Source organism: Anastrepha ludens, chromosome X (genome assembly GCF_028408465.1).
Source record: "Anastrepha ludens isolate Willacy chromosome X, idAnaLude1.1, whole genome shotgun sequence".
NCBI lineage: Eukaryota > Metazoa > Arthropoda > Insecta > Diptera > Tephritidae > Anastrepha > Anastrepha ludens.
Window position 1 is genome coordinate 29,703,099 of NC_071503.1, and position 22,335 is coordinate 29,725,433.

Consider the following 22,335-nt stretch of genomic DNA (forward strand, 5'->3'; position numbering starts at 1 on the left):
GATCTCAATCTTTCCCTCAAACCCTCCAAGCGTCGCTTCATCGGATGTTGTCATCGTCCAAGCTTCTGCGCTATACGTTAGGACGGGCATGATAAGGCGTTATAGAGTGTTAGTTTTGTTCGTCAAAAGAGGACTTTCTACTCAATTGCCTACTTTGTCCAAAGTAGCACTTATTGACAAACTCTCTCGTCGGATTTCCAAGCTCAAATTGTTATCGGAGCTAATGCTGGTTCCTAAATACACGAAGTCTTTTACAACCTCGAAATCATAGCTTTCAACAATGACCTGTGTGCCGATACGCGAGTGCGCCGATTGTTTCTTTGATGACAGGCGGTACTGCGTTTTGTCCTCATTTTCCACCAAACCCATTCGCTTTTCTTCTTTATTCAGTTGGGAAAAGGTAAAACTAACAGCGGTTGTTGAAGCCGATGATATCAATATCAGTGGCATACGCCAACAATTGTACGCTCTTATAAAAAAATGTGTCTGAGCGATTAAGTTTTGTAGCTCGCACGATCTTTTCCAACATCAGGTTAAAGAAGTCACACGACAGAGAGTCACCCTGTCAGAAACCTCGTTTGGTATCAAACGGCTCGGAGAGGTCTTTCCCAATTCTGACGGCGCTATTCAGCAAGATTATTTTGCATAGCCGTATTAGTTTTGCGGGGATACCAAATTAAGACATCGCGACATACAGGAAACTCCTTTTCGTACTGTCGAATAAAGCTTTCATATCGACAAAAGTATGGTGTGTGTCGATTCTGCTTTCCGAGGTATTTTCCTAGACTTGGCGTATTGTGAATATCTGGTCGATTTTGGACCTTCCAGGTCTAAAGCTATTCTGATAATGTCCAATCAGGTGGTTGGTGGTGGGCTTCAGCCTTTCACACAATACACTCGCTAGAACCTTATATCCGATATTTAAAAGTCTATTTCCGCAATAAGTGGCACAGATTCGACGATCGGTCTTATTATGGATGGGGCGGAGCATACTTAAATTCCAAACGGCCGTGCATTCTCTCTGGCATGCGCAGCTGTCACTATTTAACAGGTTCGAGAAGTGTTCCCTCCATAATTTAAGTACGCTGTGGATGTCAGTTTTTCTCTCTGATAACACGTCTGTATACCTTTCTTAGCTCTCGGTAGCGATCCCATATAGCTCGCGTTGCGCTTGATCGCAGCGTGGACCTTTAGGCAGTATCCTATATTCGTCGTACCAACTGTTTTTCGGGCTTGCCGGAATCCGATTTCTACTTCGGCGGCGGTACGTAGAGAACGAGAAGTATTGTTCTATTGCTCGCGCATGCCGGATTGTTGGGTAGTACTGTTTGAGGGCATGACTGAGAGTTGAGTGGCGAATATTCCGGCTGTCTGGTGCGATTGCTGCTTTTCGATGTTGATCTTTCCTTGCATAGCTCGATATATGTTCTGCTCAAAGGCGTGTGCGCAATTTGGCTGCAACAAGATAATGATCCCAGTCGATGTAGGGTCCTCGGATCGTATGTACATCTAGAACACTAGAAGCGTGTAAATTCTTCACGCAAACCCTGTATATTCATATGTGTATATAATATAATACATACGCATATGAATATATAAAGTTAGTAAGAAGTATATTTAAAATGAAAACGAAAGAGTCGCTAATCGAGAAGCTAATTTCAACAAATAGTTCCGGTTAACGCACTTCTCATGTCACATTACAATTAAAAATACTATATGAAATATTTTTCAATTGCATTGCGGTGTTATTAGTAACAAAAAAGAAGGCTAACAGTTTCAACGACAATTTAGAATAACAAACATGAATCGATTTTTGCGAATTAGTAGATAGATTTACAATGAGCAAGTTCCACATTTTAATTTAAAAAAATACCTCTTTTGAAGAATATATTATTAGTCAGTAGATGCCGCCAGCAGTGTGTACCAGCCGATTCTAACATAACCTAAACGTCATAAACCAAGCTTGAACATATGGTAAACAAACTGCTTCGACATATTAGTAATTTTGTTTTGATATCATATACTTTTGGTTTTGTGAAAATGTCTGATTTTGTGTCGGATAATCGTCATATGCGGGAAGTATTGATTTTCCCCTTTCATTCGAAAAAAAAACGGTGGCTGAAGCGCATCGAGAGCTACAAAAAGTTTATGGAGATGCTGTTTTAAGTGAAACAACGTGCCGAGATTGGTTCCGTCGCTTCAAAGATGGTGATTTTGATGTTGACGACCATCCGCGTAACGGAAGGCCAAAAACCTTCGAAGATGCTGTATTGGAGGCATTGCTCAATGAGGATCCGTGTCAAATGCATGAAGAGCGTGGTTCAGTATTAGGAGTTACGCGGCAATCCATTTCCAAGCAATTGCATGCCTTGGGAATGATTCAGAAACAGGGGACTTGGGTTCCTTATGAGTTAAAACCAAGGGATGTTGAACGTCGTTTTTTCGCCTGTTAACAACTGCTCCAGCGGCAAAAAAGGAAGGGTTTTCTTCATCGCGTCGTGACGGGTGATGAAAAATGGATTTATTACAGCAATCTTAAGAAAAGAAAGTCATGGGGACTGCCCGGTTATGCTTCTATGCCGTCGCCTCGACCGAATATTCACGCTGCGAAAGTTATGCAACGTATTTGGTGGGACCAAGTTGGTGTTATTTACTATGAACTGCTAAAACCAAGCGAAACCATCACTGGGTATCAGTATCGACTTCAATTGATGCGATTGAGGCGAGCACTGAGAGTCATGAAAAAGTGATTCTACAGCATGACAACGCTCGGTCTCATGTTGCCAAACCCGTTAAAACCTACCTGGAAACACTGAATCATCATTGAAATCCTACCCCACACGACATATTCTCCATATATTGCGCCTTCCGATTATCACTTGTTCCGATCGATGGCACATTGTCTAGCTGACCAGCAGTTCAATTCATATGAAAACATCAAAAAATGGCTTAATCCGTAGATAGTCTCAAAAATGAACAGTTTTACCGCGACGGTACACGAGATCTAGCAGGAAGATGGGAAAAAGTAGCTAGCGATGGGCATTACTTTCAATGATTCACTTGTAACCATTTTTTCAGAATAAAGTTGTATTTTCATCAAAAAAACAGCGAGTTGCGCTCCTAATATATATACATACATATGTATATAATTGGCGGTTTTTAGGTTTTTGGCCGAGCCCTTTTTCTATCAATTGGTGTTTCATACCCGGGCTTTCGAGCATGTGCACTTCCGAATAGTAGTCACGCACCAACCCATTCATTCGGCTATTGCGGTTGCCTGAAGAATGTGTCTGATATATATAATACAACAGTGAAAAATATACCCTTCCGATGCCTGATAATTACCAATAAATGGTGCCACTGAAAATATCTATTTTAAAGAAGTCCTTTGTAAGAAAAACACTATGACGTATTTATGTGGATGTTAAAAATATCCAGGTATTATGAAACGCCCGTTGATAGCCGTTAATTCCATCTATTATAGAATCTATTCATGGTTCCTTTTTTTGCTTAAATATTTGTTTTTAGAATGAGTCAAACTCATTTATTCCTAGAACTATTGTTTTTTTCTTGTTTTGTTTTTCTGATACAACGAGCTTAAATTGGACCTTCAAATAGCGGTAATTCAACCGAATTATAGCTTGGAATAACGATTTCATTTTCACCGAAATATGTTTTGCTGACATCGGGTGATCTGAATCATTGTGAATATTTAGAAAATAATTCAAAAAACTCCGTGGTTAGTGCACAACAACTGCATCAGCTATTGCATATGAAGTGGCACAGTTAGCTTTAATGATTATAAATCCTCAGACGTAAGTAGAGAAAAAGTGGAATCGCCTATTTAAGCATTTAACTAGACATTGAGGCAATGGCCCGATTTCAAGTGCTATATAGAAATATATAATACATTTATATACTTTTGCTACAAAACCAGAAGTATTCTTTGCAAAATCTTCGATATCACGAGATGACTATTCATATATTCATACTGTTTTGGCTAGACTTGTTTGCAGTTACATACTTACAATCTCACATGAATTCACATGAATGTGCAGTGTCTTATTGTTGACTCTCCCGGATAATGCGAGCACTTCACAAGTTTTCCCTTATCATGCCAAATTTTAATATGCATCGCACTCTTTTACATGCTTCGTCTCCTCCTTCCTGCAGCTCTAAGAAAATTACTAGACATTTATTGTTTTGGTTCAGTATAGATGAAGATTGATGATGTGATGATGATAAAGTAGATATATATATATATATATATATATATATATATATTGGCGCTTACACCCTTTTGGATGTTTGGCCGAGCTCCCCCTCCTATTTGTGGTGTGCGTCTTGATGTTGTTGCACAAATAGAGGGACCTACAGTTTCAAGCTGACTCCGAAGGGCAATATTTTTGTGAGGAGCGTTTTATGGCAGAAATACACTCGGAGATTTGCCATTGCCTGCCGAGGGGCGACGGCTATTAAAAAATGTTTTTCTTCATTTTGGTGTTTCACTGAGATTCGAATCTACGTTCTCTCTGTGAATTCCGAACGGTGGTCACGCACCAACCTATTCGGCTACGGCGGCCGCCAACTTAACATCATTTATAAATTTATTTATCTGTGTAAGATACCTATTTAATCACTATTTTTTCTTATATATATTACTTTTAGTATATGTATGTAAATAATCCTTGTTGGACATTGTACAAATGTTCGTTAGTGAATATACCGGCGTACATCTATGCGCTTAATCGTACATACGATGGGCGTATATATGTTACTCACACCTGTTAGTACGAATGAACATGAGTACCATAAGTCACGCATTTGCCAATAACTTTATATATTTTGAAATTCTACTTGAATATTTTTTCCTTTTAGCAATAAACCCAAGGCCCTGGTATCTAGCGCAGTAATATTATAAGTGTAATAATTATTAATTAGTTGTTACTCTTTCAAAAAAATAAAAAAATAAAATAATTAAAATTAAATTAAATTACATACACTGAAGAGCAAAACTGTAACAAAATGTAATACTTTCTATTTCAACACATTTTTTTTAGACATGTTTTAACAAATCAAATATTTTTTTTGCATAACTTTATTGGCATGTATGTACTCTCTCTCTCAAACCGGTTTGGTGTCAATGCAACAACAACAACACTAGTAGCAAGCAATAATGCAAATAAAGACAAATGTTACAGTTTTGCACTCACTCTTAATTTTCAAATTTTCCGTTATTTTTCTCGTAATTATATATTTGGTGGATTTTTAATTATTATAAACGTGACCGTGAATAAGACAAAATGTTAAACCGGGAAGTACAACGCCAAATAATTGATTTGCTGAAGAAGGGCGAGTCTATAAGAAAAATAGCTAAAAAATTCGAAGTGAGCCACATGGCTGTGCAAAGGCTGCGGAAAAATGTACCAGACGCTGTTCCCAGTAACAAAGGAGGCCGGCCAAGGAAGATAAGCGACCGCGATGCCCGCCATCTGGCAAATTTGGTAACAAGCAGCAAGGCGGTCACTCCCAAAGAAGCACTAAAGATGCTGGATATTGATGCCAGTCAGTGGACAGCCAGGCGCAGCCTGTCAAAACTGGGGCTAAAGGCAGCGGAGAAGAAAACCAAGCCAATGCTGACAAAAAGACATGTGCGGTTGAGGCGGGATTTTGTTGCGGCTCACCAAAGCTGGACAGTTGAAGATTGGGATCAGGTACGTCTTTATAAATGGATTATAAAAGACCTTTTTTCATAAAATTTCAAAACGATTGCAGGTTATTTGGTCTGATGAAACCAAAATCAATCGATTTCAGTCAGATGGTCGGGCCTGGTATTGGGTTAAAGACCCAAATGCAGTCCAGCCACATCACATCAAGCAGACAGTAAAACATGGTGGTGGCTCCATTATGGTGTGGGGCTGCATTTCCAAAAATGGTGTGGGTCCTTTAGTACGAATAGACGGTATAATGCGGAAAGAGGAATACCTGGCCATATTGCAACAAAATCTGCCGGGTGTAGTGGAAAGTATGGGTCTTGCTGCTGAAAAAGTAATTTTTCAGCAAGACAATGACCCTAAGCACACCGCACATGTTGTACGAAATTGGATGCAACGCCAAAAATTTCGTAACTTGAAGTGGCCTCCACAATCACCGGACATGAACCCAATCGAAAATTTATGGAGTCATGTAAAATCGAAGCTTGCCGAATATTCAAGTCCGCCCAGTGGAGTTAATGAGCTGTGGGAGCGAACACGCGATGTATGGGATGCTATTCCGACTGACTTTGTCTTGAGGTATACACGAAGTATGCCCAATCGTATCCACGAGCTGGAAAAATCCAAAGGATATTGGACATCTTATTAATATTTATTTTATTTATTGTAAAAAATAAAAAATGGGTTGAGTGCAAAACTGTAACATTTGGCTTTATTTGCATTATTGCTTGCTACTAGTGTTGTTGTTGTTGCATTGACACCAAACCGGTTTGAGAGAGAGAGTACATACATGCCAATAAAGTTATGCAAAAAAAAATATTTGATTTGTTAAAACATGTCTAAAAAAAAATGTGTTGAAATAGAAAGTATTACATTTTGTTACAGTTTTCTCTTCAGTGTACGAGTGAACTAAAAAGTAAAATATTTAATTGCCAAAAAGTGATCAATCAAAGTGATATAAGATCAACATTATGGGTGACTTCATGTACGGCATGTATGTGGCGCTATTGACTCAAATACACATAATCTATTTTGGTCTCAATTACATTTGTTGCCGCAAAGGATGCAGCGGACCTATTGTGACAAGCCTATATAGCCCTATGCCGGATAAAGAAGGAGAGCAATTGCTGTTGTCGTAGACTTTCTCTTTCACGTGGCCCCACAGAAAAAAGTCACAAGTTGTTAGTTCACAAGATCTCGGTGGCCAATTGTGATCACCTCTTCGGAGATAACACGGTCCAGAAACTTTTCCCGTAAAAGATCACTGGTTTCGTTGCTTATGTGGCACGTAGCGCCGTCTTGTTGAAAATAAACGTTGTCTAGATCAATAACATCTAATTTCGGCCATAAAAAATCGTTAATCATTTCTCGATAGCGTAATCAATTCACCTGTAACACCTGTTATTGGAAAACCCTTAAGCTTTTCATACTGCTTAAGTTTAAATAAAGTCCCTTGTGCCATACACAGTCAAAAGCTTTCGCTACATCAAGGCGCACACCAATACCGGTATTTTTCAATTCCATACTTTATTAGTTACTCTATGTGCCCATTCCATTGTTGAATGTTTTCGACGGAGTCCGAATTGGGGGGAAGGAATTAAGTTTTGCGCCTGTAGTATAGGGTCAAGGCGATCAAGTATAGGTTTTTCAAAAAGTGTGGGTAATGAAGGTAATAAACTAAATGGTCTGCATGAAAAAACTTCAGAGGCGTCTATATTTGGTTTAGGTATCGCAATGATTTCGGCTACTTTCCACACTAGTGGGAAATACTCCACTGCTGAGTTAAACATATTTTTTAAGTAGAAAGGGGCTTTGTCAGGTAACCCCTTTAGAACTCTTCCAGTGGTTCCGTAATATATTTACGTAAATTTTCGTCTAAATCGCTATGCGCAATTTTTTCGAAGTAATTTTTTTAATTGGTGTATTTATGTTATTTGTGAGATAAACATAAACTTAAGAGTTATAAATGGCTTGGTTATTATGTGGTTTTGTAAATGTTTTTTAAATAGTCAGCGAGTATTTTTACTTTTATGTTGGAGTTTTTGCCTAAGGATTTCTTCTTGTTATTAGAGGAGGTTGTTTGCGTGATTAGATAGTTATGCACCTACGTTGTCAATTTTTTTACCAGTGATGCCCATTTGGGGCATAGATGAACTATTTATCGGGAATTCCCAGTCTAGAGTAAGCGATAAATAAATGGGTGCTGGAAAAACAAGGGCGGGACCCTCAGAAATTTTTCAAGTATATTAAAATTAAGTGTACCAAACACAATGGTCAATCTAGAAACACCTTCGCATCCAATTTTCTTCAAAGCTCGCTGCTTTCACTACCGTAGGTTTTTTTTTGTAGCATATTTAAAATTAAAAAAATGCAAAAACAGGTTTGCGTAATAAAACAAAAAGGAAGTTGAGAAAAACACATAACGCACAACACAGCCAATTTTTGGGTTTATTTAACGCTCTCACTTCCTACCAAAAAAAGGTATGCAGCGTCGAGTTTAACACAAATCTGCTGTACCACCCCATGCGGGTAAGAAGTCTGGCTGGACTATCGCCAAAAAAAAAGAAAAGATGAAGGTGATAAGGTCAAGACCAGACGCTATTATTTTATCGACATCCGAGGACGCTTCATATACTGACTGACATCTTGCGCAAGCTGAAAACACCCGGCTCCCTTAAATTGCTTGGAGAGTATGTTAAGGTGATTCGCCGGACAGCAAAGCAAGAGCTTATTATGAAGCCGCAAAGTGCGCTGGAAAAGAAAAAATCTGCGTATCAGCCCGCGTTAGAGGAAGTGTTTAAAGCCACAGCCAAAGTCTCGGTAAAGACTCACACTTTGACTTTGCAGTGCAGAGACCTGGACGAGGTAGCCACACACCAGAAGAAATTTGTTACGCCCTCCAAGCACACTGAGGCATTACCCGACCCGATTTAATCGTAGTAATGAGTCTGCGGGCAGTTTTTAAGGGTACGCAGCAGCATTCATTGCTCTTCTGGCGATGCGAAAAATGTGTTGGAGGTGCAATGGGTGGGAAGAGGGTGGGCTTCGTGCCGGATAAAAAAGCCGACTCTCAGAAATGTTGCTTTAAATGTTGGCGATATAGTCATCTGGCTTATAATTACAAGGACCATGCAGATAGACCCTGCCGATACCGAAAATGTGGCCAAGAAGGTCATAAAGCAGCGGCATGCACAAATCTTGAAAGATCGTATTGTGCAAAGAAGAACATGCAACTGGCCGCTAAAAATGCGTTATGACTAAAATGGTTTGAAGAAACAAGAGCGCAAAAATCGTACGGTTCAATCTTAATCATTGCGAAGCTGCACAATACCTCCTTGCTCAAACTATGCATGAGCACAATGTGGATATTGCGCGGATATCTGAGTAATCTCGACAGCCACTCTTGGATATCGTATGGTCTGAACAAGTCAGCAATTTGGGCAACGGGTAGTACAGCACTTCAAGGTAAAATGACAAGTGCAAAACGAATACTAACAGCTAGTATTATTATTATTATTAGCCATGGAAGTGCGAGGGGAAAACCATTCCTGATAGCTGGAGACTTCAGCGCATGGTCTACTGTTTGGGGAACCAAACACACCAACAGACGTGGAAAAATTCTGCTTGAAAGCGTGGCATTGCTATTGCACGTTGTTTAACATTCCTGGTCATAGCACCTTTGAAACTGAAAGAGGTAGTGCCGTTGTGAACCTGACCTTCGCACAGAGGAACACTGCTCGGAACGCAAAATGAAGCATAGCAAAGTCACCATAAGGCTATCATCATCAATATACCGGCAGATAGGAAGGGATATAATCATCGAATAAATGAAGTACAACAATAAGATAGTAAAAAACAAGTCCATGACTCCGAGGTATTCAACATGATATGACAAACTACCAATGCTACCGATGAGCTTATGGGAGCGGATGCTGAAAGAATGGCAAGGCAAATAAAAGACCACCTAGAAAAAGCATGTGATGCAAACATTCCTAGGCTGCATAGAAGGACATGAGTAACTAAAACCATGCTCGGAGTAAGCTGAAAAAACGCAGGAATGCAACACCTTCAAACCATCACAGAAGAAAACAATACAGGAGAGCGAAAACTACTTTTTCAAATAGCTTCGAGAGAACGTGAACGTTGACTCCCGCGGACTAGATTACAAAATTGTCAGGAGAAAGATTTAAAGTCCGTAGGGAGTTGCCCGTCTTCCACCGGACGCGTCCCCAGGTGGCGGATAGAGAAATGTTTGGCACACATGCAGGGTAGGGGGAAAGTAAAATACCACCCGTACACCATAACAGGTAAATTATGCGTCTGTATTGTAGCAAGCGGCCGCCGTAGCCGAATGGGTTGGTGCGTGATTACCATTCGGAATTCACAGAGAGGTCGTTAGTTCGAATCACGGTGAAACACCAAAATGAAGAAAAACATTTTTCTAATAGCGGTCGCCCCTCGGCAGGCAATGGCAAACCTCCGAGTGTATTTCTGCCATGAAAAAGCTCCTCATAAAAATATCTGCCGTTCGGAGTCGGCTTGAAACTGTAGGTCCCTACATTTGTGGAACAACATCAAGACGCACACCAAAAATAGGAGGAGGAGCTCGGCCAAACACCTAACAGAAGTGTACGCGCCAATTATTTTTTTTTTTTTTATTGTAGCAAGTGGCTCACTATATAAATGTGACCAGGGGAGTAAACCCTACACCAATCCCCAAACCAAGGTGGAACAGCATATGCCGATGGATAAGTGGTTAGGGGTATCCCAGGCAAGGCTCCATTACAACAAGTGTCTTACTGTGCTACCGGGCACTGCCGCAGCGGACCAACTGTTCCCCTTTACTCGTGGGATGAAAATGAACAAAATACAAACTAATAAAAACCAAAGCAAAAATGGCAAGAGCAGCCATAATAGCTCACTATCGGAGGTCCCAGTATCTCAGTCAAGGAACGACGGGACCTCAGAGGCAGAAATGCCTCAGGCAAATAGCTTAGGTGTCACTTCATCAGCTGAAACACCAAAACAGCACACCATCGTCACAGATACGGCCGAAAAACCCAAAAAACTGAGCGGGGCAGGCAAAAAGAAGCCAAGCCTCCTTAAAAAGGGCTCAGCAGGGAGGAGGTATATGTTAAAGCTCTGCTCCTCATGTCCGCGAGGAAGGCAGACGGCATTAAGACATGTCCAAAGTGGCAGAAGTCGTCCAAGGCCTCAGCAAAAACAACAACACCAGCTGCAAAATAAGCAACAAACTACGCCACCACATCCGTGAAGAGGCATCCTTCTGCCTCCTGCAAGGATGTAGCAACAGGTGTCAAAATGGCAGTGCTTTCAAGGGACTATCCCAAAACGCCCCTAACAACAGACCAAATGGACTCCATCCACAAATTTATTCTTGAGGAAATACTGGTGGAGAAATGCCGAATCATAAAACCGGCATTTTTGGATGCGGTCTACAAAGCAGGATACATGGTACTGCATTGTAAGGATGCCGCTCCCACGGACTGGTTAAAAGAGGCTATATCTGAAACGATACCATTGGAGGGTGCTTCACTCTGGACCACAGAGGAATCAAAGCTACCTCACCCACGGATCGCAGTCGGGTACTTTCCCAATTCCCAGTCCTTGGAAACCTGAAAATACTGGGCTTTTTGTAGTGGCAAAGTAAAGGCCTCCACGTCAACATCTGGCGTACAATAAGAAGAGCTGAAAGACTCTCAAATGTAGCACTGGTTCTAGCTGTGAACCAGAAATCAGCAGCCAGCTTCATAGAGTACAAAGAAAGGGTAAACTACCGTCTCAGTCAAGTGACCCTCAAGCAGAAGGGTGCTGATGTATTGGCGGACAAAATGGAAGCTGCGGAGTTGGATGCAGAGGACGAAAGCATTCCATCCAACCCTAAACCCGACAGCCACTACATGAAGTGTATCCAGGAAAACCTCCATCACGCTAAGGCCACATCGGCCGAGCTTAGCATGAGGTTTGCCAGGGGAAACTTCAACTTAAGGCTTATAGGGGGGCCATGGTAAAACATGGGCCTCACAGTACAAAACACAAAGGTAAACTATGAGGTGGCCGTAATCAACCCAAGGGTTGTTCTTATTAAAGACACAAACATTAAACATTTGCCATTTAATGAATTTATAGATGGCGACACCACCACCGCCAAATGTCATAGGCTCAGTGAACTACTGTAAGATACACCACAAAATATTAATCATTGGGTGTGATGCAAAGGCACACAACCCAATCTGGGGGAGAACAGACACAAATAAAAGAGGTGACTTACTCCTAGAGTTCTTAATACAATAAATCTAGCTATTGTAAACAAGGGCCAAAAGCCGACCATTGCAAACGCTATACGACAAGTGGTTCTTGACTTGACACTCACAATTAACCGCTCTCTTTATTGATCATCAACTGGAGAGTCTCCGATGAGGACCAAAATCTGATCATAAACATACTATTTTTAAAATCAAAGGCCCAGTAAAGCGCGTAATGCTTTACAGACGTCCCAATTCTACCAAATGGAGCAAATACTCAGAGTGCCTTGAATCCAAACTAACCAAAAGCATGCTTCCTATATAATCGAAAGAGGAAAAGGATGCATCAGTTGTAAACCTAACTGACTCCATCATACCCTCATATCATGAAAGTAGTCCACTCAAGGCAAAAACCTCAATAAAGAGAGTTTCTTGGTGGAACAAAGAACTGACAAATTTGCGTCAAGATCAAAATTCAAAGATGCAAAGAAATATTAAACATGGTATGAATATAGGAAAACCCTAACATTGGACAACAAGGAACCGAGGAAATCACATAAGAACTCATGGAGCAAGTTCTGTGAGAAACTAAACGGTGTCCTAGACACGGCAAGAATACAAAAATCACTGACCAAGGGAATGACAAATCCAATTGGCACACTAGGGGCACCGTATGGTACTTTTATAAGCAGTTTCGGCGGAACAATAGCGCTTCTTCACAGAACTAACTTTCCTGACTGTAGGTTTAACGCAACTTGCGACACTGATCAAGGAGTGCCAGTGAACACTCTGTTCAGATCAAAAAATTCTACTATCGACGGATTAGTAACCTACGAAAGGGTAGAGTGAGCAACCAACTATTTCAAGCCCTACAAATCACCCGGAGCAGATGGAATTTTTCCAGTTCTTCTCTCCAAGGGCACTGTGTAATGAATACAAATCCTGGTACAAATATTCACATCAAGTCTTAATTTGGGAATGTTCCTAAGATTTGGCGGGAATTCAAGGTATTATTTTTGCCAAAGGGAGAAAGTAAGCTTCCTGAATCTCCCAAATCCTATAGGCCAATCAGTTTTACGTCTTTCATGTTGAAAACCATCGCAAAGCTGCTGGACTGTTACCTAAGAGAGGAGGTTATATCGATAACACCGTTCCATAAACTACAATTTAGATATCAAAAAGGGAAATCCACAGTTACAACACTACACACAATTGTTCAGGATATAGAAAAGGCTCTTATATATATGTATGGCCAAGCTCCTCCTCTTGTTTATGACGTGCGTCTTGATGTTGTTCCACAAATGGAGGAGCTTTTTCATGGCAGAAATACACTCGGAGGTTTGCCATTGTCTGCCAAGGGCGACCGCTATTAGAAAAATGTTTTTCTTAATTTTGGTGTTTCACCGAGATTCGAACCTATGTTCTCTCTGTGAATTCCGAATGGTAGTCAAGCACCAACCCATTCGGCTACGGCCGCCGCAAAGGCCCTTGACTTAAAGGAAATAGCCCTCTCACCTTTTATGGACATTGAGGGTGCATTTGAACGTGAATTTTCAAGCAATAGAACTGGCACTCTCCAAAAGGGGAGCCGATCCATGTTTAGTTAAATGGGTAAGCAACATTCTAACCCAAAGGATAATCATAGCCTCTCTGGGTCAAGTCACCCTAACTGTAACAGCCGCGGAAGAATGTCCACAAGGGGGGACATTTGTGTAATAATTAAAAGCAACCACGAAAGGACCATAAATGACTTGGAGGAGAATGGTTTAGAAAAGACGGATTATGAACCAAGCCTTCCAAAACCACTAATAAATAAAAGAAGAGGTTAAATATCTAGGAATTATTTTGGATAAAAAACTCACTTGGGAGGCTCACCTCAACTCTTTAACCTTTGGACAACAAAACCACTCGTGGTTAAGTCCTGGAGTTTAAACCGTAAAATTACCTTCTGGATCTACACACAAATTTAGGACCAATCTTACTATATGGGAGTTTGGTATGATGGGTTAAAACACATCAACCTACTGCTATATGAAAACCTGAGCATAACAGGGGCCATGAGAACTACTCCACATGCTGGCATGGAAGCCCTTTTAAATTTACCACAGCTACGTTTGGGAATACAACCAGGAGATCTTACTGGACACCACAATGTCTTGAACATGCAGTATGCAAGACCCAGGCGAATGACCACACGGAACCCGTACTCAATTTTATTAAGAGATACAAGGTTATCTTCCCATCGAGGGAAGAGCAGACCACTAACCCAACATAGCTAAATGATGACTCACAAACTAGTACACAGATGGTTCCAAACCGTTCCAAGGAGTAGGAGCAGGAATAGTGGGGCCTAGAGCACACAAATCCTTAAAACTAAGTACAGGTACCACGATTTTCTAAGCGGAGCTCTTCGCTATAATGAAAACAGTGGAAATCATATCCAAAAGAAGGTTCGAGAAAGTAAAATTAAAATATTTTCGGATAGCCAATCGGTTCTCAAAGCTTTGAAAAGCTTCACATTCAGGTCAAAAGTCCTAATACAGTGTAACAATGTTCTCAACAAACTGGCCACTGATTTGGGCAACAGAATATGGGGGACACGAAGGAAACGAGAAGGCAGACTTTTATGCCAAAAAAGGGAGAGAAGGGCTATTTATTGGGCCAACCCCATTTTTCGGCTTTAACAAAAACAATATGAAACACTAAGCCAAAATATTGATCCACACAAAAATTAGAGAACACTGGAATGGCACTAGCGGCCTTAATCACTCCAAAAAGTTTTTGAACTTCAATGCCAACATAACAAAATCCGCTCTAACCCTTAATAAATAGGATAACAAGGTCCTTAGTTTAACCCGTTCAACCATTACCATTCTTCTCTTCTTAATTGGCGCGATAACCGCATACGCGATTTTGGCTGAGTTTAACAAAGCGCGCCAGTCGGTTCTTTTTCTCGTGCTAACCGACGCCAATTGGACAAACCAAGTGAAGCCAAGTCCATCTCCACCTGATATTTCCAACGCAAATGAGGTCTTCTTCTTCCTCTACTACCCCCAGCTGGTACCGCATCGAAAACTTTAAGAGCCGGAGCGTTTGTATTCACTCGGACGACGTGACCCAGCTAGCGTAGCCGCTGGATCTTTATTCGCTGCGCTATGTCTATGTCGTCGTAAAGCTCATACAGCTCATCGTTCCATCGCCTGCGATATCCGCAGTTGCCAACGTGCAAAGTTCCAAAAATCTTACGCAGAATCTTTTTCTCACACACTCCAAGCGTCGCTTCATCGGATGTTGTCATCGTCCACGCTTCTGCGCCACACGTTAGGACCGGCATGATGAAAGTCGTGTAGAGTGTTAATATTGTTCGTCGGAAGAGGACTTTACTACTCAATTGCCTACTTAGTCCAAAGTAGCACTTGTTGTTGCCAAAAAGATTCTACGTCGGATTTCAAGGCTGACATTGTTATCGGTGTCAATGCTGGTTCCTAAATACACGAAGTCTTTTACAACCTCAAAATTAAAGCTGTCAACAGTGACGTGGGTGCCGATACGCGAGTGCGCCGACTGTTTGTTTGAAGACAGGAGGTACTTCGTTTTATCCTCGTTCACCACCAGTTTGGAGAAGGCAAAACTAACAGCGCGGTTGTTAAGGCCGATGATGTCAATGTCATCGGCATACGCCAGCAATTGTACGCTCTTATAAAAAATTGTGCCTGAGCGATTAAGTTCTGCGGCTCGTACGATGCTCTCCAACATCAGGTTAAAGAAGTCACACGACAGCGAGTCACCCTGTCTGAAACCTCGTTTGGTATCAAACGGCTCGGAGAGGTCCTTACCAATTCTGACGGCGCTGCTGGTGTTGAGCAACGTCATCTTGCATAGCCGTATTAGTTTTGCGGGGATACCAAATTCAGACATCGCGGCATACAAGTAACTCCTTTCCCTACTCTGGAATGCAACTTTGAAGTCGACGACAAGATCGTGTGTGTCGATTCTCCTTTCATGGGTCTTTTCCAAGATTTAACGTATTGTGAATATTTGGGCGATGGTAGACTTTCCAGGTCTAAAGCCACACTGATAAAGTCCAATCAGTTGGTTGAAGGTGGGCTTCAGCCTTTCACACAATACGCTCGCTAGAACCTTATAGGCGATATTAAGAAGATTAATCCCGCGGTAATTGGCACAAATTACAGGATCGCCCTTCTTATGGATTGGGCAGAGCACACTTAAATTCCAATCGGCAGGCATGCTTTCTGTTTGGTCACATTATATGCGCCCCTTTTGACCGCATCCTTTGATCCGCCCCTGCACTTGATTGGTCATATTATGAGCGCCCTTTTGACCGCATCCTTTGATCCGCCCCTGCACATGATTGGTCATATTATGAGCGCCCCTTTGACCGCATCACTTGATCCGCCCCTGCATTGCATTCCCGCAACCTTGAACATAAGGTGATTAAAGGGGACCAACCTTGAACATTAGGTGATTAAGGGGACCAAATTAGAATTAGAACCTTTAGAATTAAGTATGTGTGTATGTATATAAGCAAGCCTATATGCAAAAATAAAACAGTACACTTTTGGAAATCGTTGAATTATAACGTTTTTCTCAGCATTGCCGCCGGACAAACAAACGAGTTTGTCTGTATATTTTCTGGCGCCCAACGTGGGGCATACATATAGTGTGTCTTAATTTTTAGTGGCAATCGCTGATAACGGAATAAATATCGGTTCAGCAATTACATTTTTCGCAACCGTGGATTATTGTCAACTTCTGCTGTTTGGCATAAAACTTAAGTTTTACTGCAGTGATTCACCAACCACCAAATAATTTTCGGCTCAGCATTTTCATCATTTGTCATTTCGCAAATCACACATCCATACCTTTTCGCAAAATTTGTTTGGTGAATCATGTCGCTGGAAGAAGTCAAGCAGCAGCGCTTACTAACCCGGAAAAATATGTCCCGCATAAGGACAATAGTGGAGACAAGCGAAAGTAAAACTGGAAAAATACTTTCGCCCATTGAACTCAAGTGTCGACTCGGAATTTTAGATTCCTATTTTAAGCAGGGGTTGGGCTATCAAACGCAAATCGAGAAGCTCGATCCAGAAGACAATGGTCGGGGTGACCTGGAAGACTTCTACGTCACCATCCGTTCAAACATCCAAATGCAGCTCGGTGAAGATGAACACAACTCAACGTTCCGTGAATCAACAGCACCAATTCCTGTTTCGCATTCAAAAATACCAGCATTAAAGCAACCCGTATTCTGTGGAAGGTACTCGGAATATAAAAATTTCATCGCATCATTTATGCACGTCATCGGAAATGAGTTATCGCTGTCTAATATTGAGAAGTTCAACCATCTCCTCAATTGTTTACAAGGGCAGGCCTTGGAGACTGTGAAGGCGTTCCAAATCACCAGCGAGAACTACTCAAAGACATTAGACAGATTAAAGTCCCGTTACGACAATAGCACGCTTATCTTCATGGAAACCATCAAGTCGTTATTCGAGCTGCCTTCTGCTGCAAAAGGTGGTGCTTCTCAGTTACAAAGTTTGGTCGACAACGTATCTGCACTTTATAGTTCGCTGTTGTCAATTGGCTCTGATAAAAACATTTCGCATTTACTGCTCATTCACCTTGTAATGGACAAGGTTGATGAAGAAACGCAAAAAAAGTGGAAGGAGTCGTTAGACTTCACATCGCTACCATCTTGGGAACAGTGCGCAAAGGTTCTTGAATGACGCTGTCAGTTTTTAGAGTCAGCATCGGGCTCCCTCTCGTTTGGTGATTTTGGAAAATCCAGCTACAAACAGGAAAACAGGAATAAGCCGCCACGTAAGGGCTATTCCTTTTCATGTACAAATCGCTCTTGCGCATTATGTTCTAATTCAGACCACTTGATTGGCAGTTGCTCTCGCTTCAAACAAATGGAGATTGCTGACCGCTTCAAAGAGGTCAAGAGGTTAGGCCTGTGCCTAAATTGTTTGTCTAATAAACACCAACTAGCACATTGCTCGTCCGCATTCAGATGTAAACATTGTGCTCGTTCTCATCACAGCCTACTTCATCGTGCTCCTACTTCAAACAAAATGCAGTCAGTATCGCTTTCTACATCATCACTAGAGCAACCAACGCAACCTGTAAGTACTGCAGCTGCGCACACACATCAAGAAAAATTGCCACAAGACCAAGTCATACTAGCAACTGCAGTGGTACTCATCCGAGATGCGTCTGGCTGTTTTCAGTTGGGTAGAGCGCTACTCGACTCCTGCTCCCAAGTAAATTTTATTACCGAGGAGTTTTCCCGAAAATTGCGCCTCCCAAGAGAAAGGCACCACGCTGAAATCCAGAGCATTGGGGACTCGGTAACAAATATTAAACACAAGACATCAGCCACTGTCAAATCTCGAATGTGTGACTATGAGACACCATTATCGTTCCATGTTACCTCGCAAATCGCTTATCAGCCAGAGGCGGAATTTAATATCACATCTTGGAACTTGCCGGCTAACATTGAACTCGCCGACGAAAATTTCTTCAAGCCAACACGTGTAGACCTACTCATCGGAACAGAAATCTTTTTCGACATTCTGTCTATTGGGCAAATAAAGTTAGCACCTGGGTTACCGTCACTACAGAAGACTTTATTAGGTTGGGTCGTCTCTGGCCGATATCAACGACCTACAGAAAATTCATCATCAATTTGCCTACTTTCGGTTGAGGAATCTGTGGATGCCAATTTGCAACGCCTCTGGAAGCTGGATGAACCATCAAAGGCAGACATGTGGACCACTGAGCAAAGGAATTGTGAACAAAGTTATATGCAAACCGTGCAGAGAAACGTCGAGGGGAGGGTTGTTGTCAAGCTACCGTTTAAAGAGGCCCCTCATTGTCTTGGCCAGTCATACGCAACTGCACTTCGAAGATTTGTTGCTCAGGAGCGGCGTATAATACGCTGTCCTGACCTTCACCAACGATACATCGCATTTATGGAAGAGTATTCCCGCCTTGGGCATATGAGCATCGTTAAAAGGGTGGATTTCGATAATCCACATTACTATGTGCCTCATCATTATGTCCTGAAGCCAACTAGCACAACAACTAAGCTCAGGGTAGTATTCGACGCCTCCTGCAAGAGTACAACCCAAAGGTCACTCAACGATATTCTTGCTGTGGGGCCTACTCTGCAGAACGATTTATACATCTTGCTACTACGGTTTCGATTATATCGTTACACACTTACTGCTGATATCGTAAAGATGTATAGACAAATTTTGGTGGATAAAAACGATCGCAAATTCCAATACATCTTATGGAGAAGTACGCCCCACGATGAAATACGCACTTACCAGTTAAACACGGTAACATATGGTACGGCGTCCGCTCCTTATCTCGCTGTACAGAGCCTCAACTACATTGCTGATGCATACGAATCGGATTATGCTCTCGGTGCCAGCACAATTAAAACGTCATTCTACGTTGATGATCTTTTATGCGGTGCCGATACCCTGGCAGAGCTATCGCGAATCAAATACGAAGTCACGGAGATACTAAGGCGTGGTTGTTTCCCCTTGGCGAAGTGGCATTCAAACCACCATAAATTTCGAGAAGATGACACCATGAAAGATTTAAATATCGACGAAAGTTTTACAACGAGCACTTTAGGTATAAAATGGGACCAAATACGAGATATTTTCTTATTCTCTTTTCAGTCGAAACAACCTGTGAATGGACGTGGAACCAAGAGATCAATCTTATCTATTGCATTAGCGCTTTTCGATCCTTTGGGACTTCTCGCTCCGGTTATTATTACTGCAAAGATCATATTACAAGAAATATGGCTTTTGAAGCTGAATTGGGACGAGTCGGTGCCGCAGAACCTACAAACGGCTTGGGAACGATTTCTCAAGGACATAGCGCATCTGAGTACGCTCTTAGTTCCAAGGTATTCTGGATCAACAAATCAGAACTCTTTACAAATTCATGGGTTTTGTGATTCGTCTATTCGAGCCTATGGTTGTGCAATTTATCTTCGCTCGAACTCAACAGAAGGCAAACGTACTGTCACCCTTTTGACTGCCAAGTCGCGTGTAGCTCCAATTAAGAAGCAATCGTTACCTAAACTCGAGTTGTGTGGCGCCTTGTTGTTGGCACGTCTACTAGCAAAAATAAAACCTCTATTCAACGCCAACACCACTGTGTTTCTGTGGACTGATTCACAAATTGTGCTACATTGGCTTGAACTGCACTCAGCTACCCTATCAACATTCGTCGGTAATCGAGTGTCAGAGATTCAAGATCTCACAGCAGATGTAAGTTGGCGGCATGTCCCAACAAAGTGCAACCCGGCTGATATCGTGTCACGAGGTTGTACTGCACTTGAACTAAGCAGTTCAATTTGGTTTTCAGGACCATCATTCTTACAACTTGAACCCGAAAACTGGCCCAGCAATCAATGTGGCCAACTCGATATGGAAGAAGTTTCTCGAGAAAAACGTAAGTCAGCTTTTAAAGCAGTCATCGAAGAAAACTACATTTTGAAGGTGCTTGAGAGAAACAGTACATACAATCATTGCCTACGAGTTGTAGCCTGGCTATTTCGTTTTCATCAATTAACAAGCAGGCCGCTTGAAACTCACCTAGACAAAGGAACTCTATTGCCTCAAGATTTGAAGCAAGCGCTGTGGTGCATTGTTTGGAATGTGCAACAACAGCACTTCGCTGACGAAATACGGCTGATCAACCAAAACAAAACAATATCTGGGCAACTTAAATTTCTCAACCCGTTTCTGCAGATTCATGGTGGCTTTCGTCTACTACTAGTGGGTGGGCGCCTTGAGCTAGCAGATTTGGCAGATTTTCAGAAACACCCTATCATATTGCCAGGAAAATGCCACTTCGTGGAGCTCTATATTCGACATTTACACATCACTCATTACCATGCAGGTGCTAAAGCACTGGTGGCATTACTACGTCTTCAATTCTGGGTCATAAATGCAAGAGATGTGGCACGTCGCATTGTGAGATCTTGCATACATTGTGTAAGATATAAGCCGAAATTATTTCAGCAGACGATGGGCAACCTTCCTGTATCACGTCTTACGCCATCAAGACCATTCGCACGGTGTGGTATAGACTTTTGCGGACCAATTGAAACATACCTGCGCATTCGAGGCAAGGGACCATACAAAACTTATATAGCCATATTTGTGTGCTTCTCAACGAAGGCAGTGCACATAGAAATAGTATCTGATTTGTCAACAGATGCATTTCTGGCCGCACTGAAGCGCATGATCGGCAGGCGAGGATTACCAACTGATATATACTGCGATAACGCGACTAATTTTGTAGGTGCCAGCAGAAAACTTCAAGAGTTGAAGATGTTTTTATTTCATCAAAAACATCAAGAGTCAATTATAAATTATTGTACTAATCAGTTTATAAATTTCCACTTTATTCCCCCTAGGGCTCCGCATTTTGGAGGCCTATGGGAGGCCGCTGTGAAGTCAGCAAAGGGTCTTTTGAACCGCAGTGTGGCAAATGGTCGCCTTACCTTTGAGGAACTGAACACAGTGATGATTTCTATCGAAGCGATACTAAATTCACGGCCAATTTCACCTTTGTCATCAGACCCGAACGACCTTGAAGCACTGACTCCAGGCCATTTTTTAATAGGTAGCTCTCTTAAAGCAATCCCAGAGCGAGAGGAAATGTGCACCAACATAGATCATATTAGCAAATGGGCTCGCACTGTTGCGATCAAACAGTCGTTTTGGCGAAGATGGTCACATGAATATATAAACAGCTTGCAAGCGCGGACCAAATGGACGAGTGGTAATCCTAATGTATTCGAAGGATTGCTAGTGATTATCCAAGACGAGAACGCACCTCCGCAGCGATGGACTATGGGACGTATCATCAAGTGCATTGCTGGCAGTGATAATCGCATTAGAGTCGTCGATGTTAAAACTTCAAGAGGAATCTTACGCCGACCAGTTCATAAAATAGCTGTACTACCTGCTTGAAATACATTTCAACGGGCCCGGGATGTTTGGTCACATTATATGCGCCCCTTTTGACCGCATCCTTTGATCCGCCCCTGCACTTGATTGGTCATATTATGAGCGCCCTTTTGACCGCATCCTTTGATCCGCCCCTGCACATGATTGGTCATATTATGAGCGCCCCTTTGACCGCATCACTTGATCCGCCCCTGCATTGCATTCCCGCAACCTTGAACCTAAGGTGATTAAAGGGGACCAACCTTGAACATTAGGTGATTAAGGGGACCAAATTAGAATTAGAACCTTTAGAATTAAGTATGTGTGTATGTATATAAGCAAGCCTAT

At 41.9% G+C, this 22,335-nt stretch overlaps 1 protein-coding gene across 1 annotated transcript; it reads left to right on the top strand.

Moving 5' to 3' along the window:
* The first annotated feature begins 18,075 nt into the window (after positions 1-18,075).
* Positions 18,076-22,011, top strand: LOC128869862 (uncharacterized). Its single transcript, XM_054112466.1, has 2 exons — positions 18,076-21,368; positions 21,453-22,011. The coding sequence occupies exons 1-2, from the start codon at positions 18,076-18,078 to the stop codon at positions 22,009-22,011; spliced, it is 3,852 nt and encodes a 1,283-aa protein (XP_053968441.1).
* The last annotated feature ends 324 nt before the right edge of the window (positions 22,012-22,335 follow it).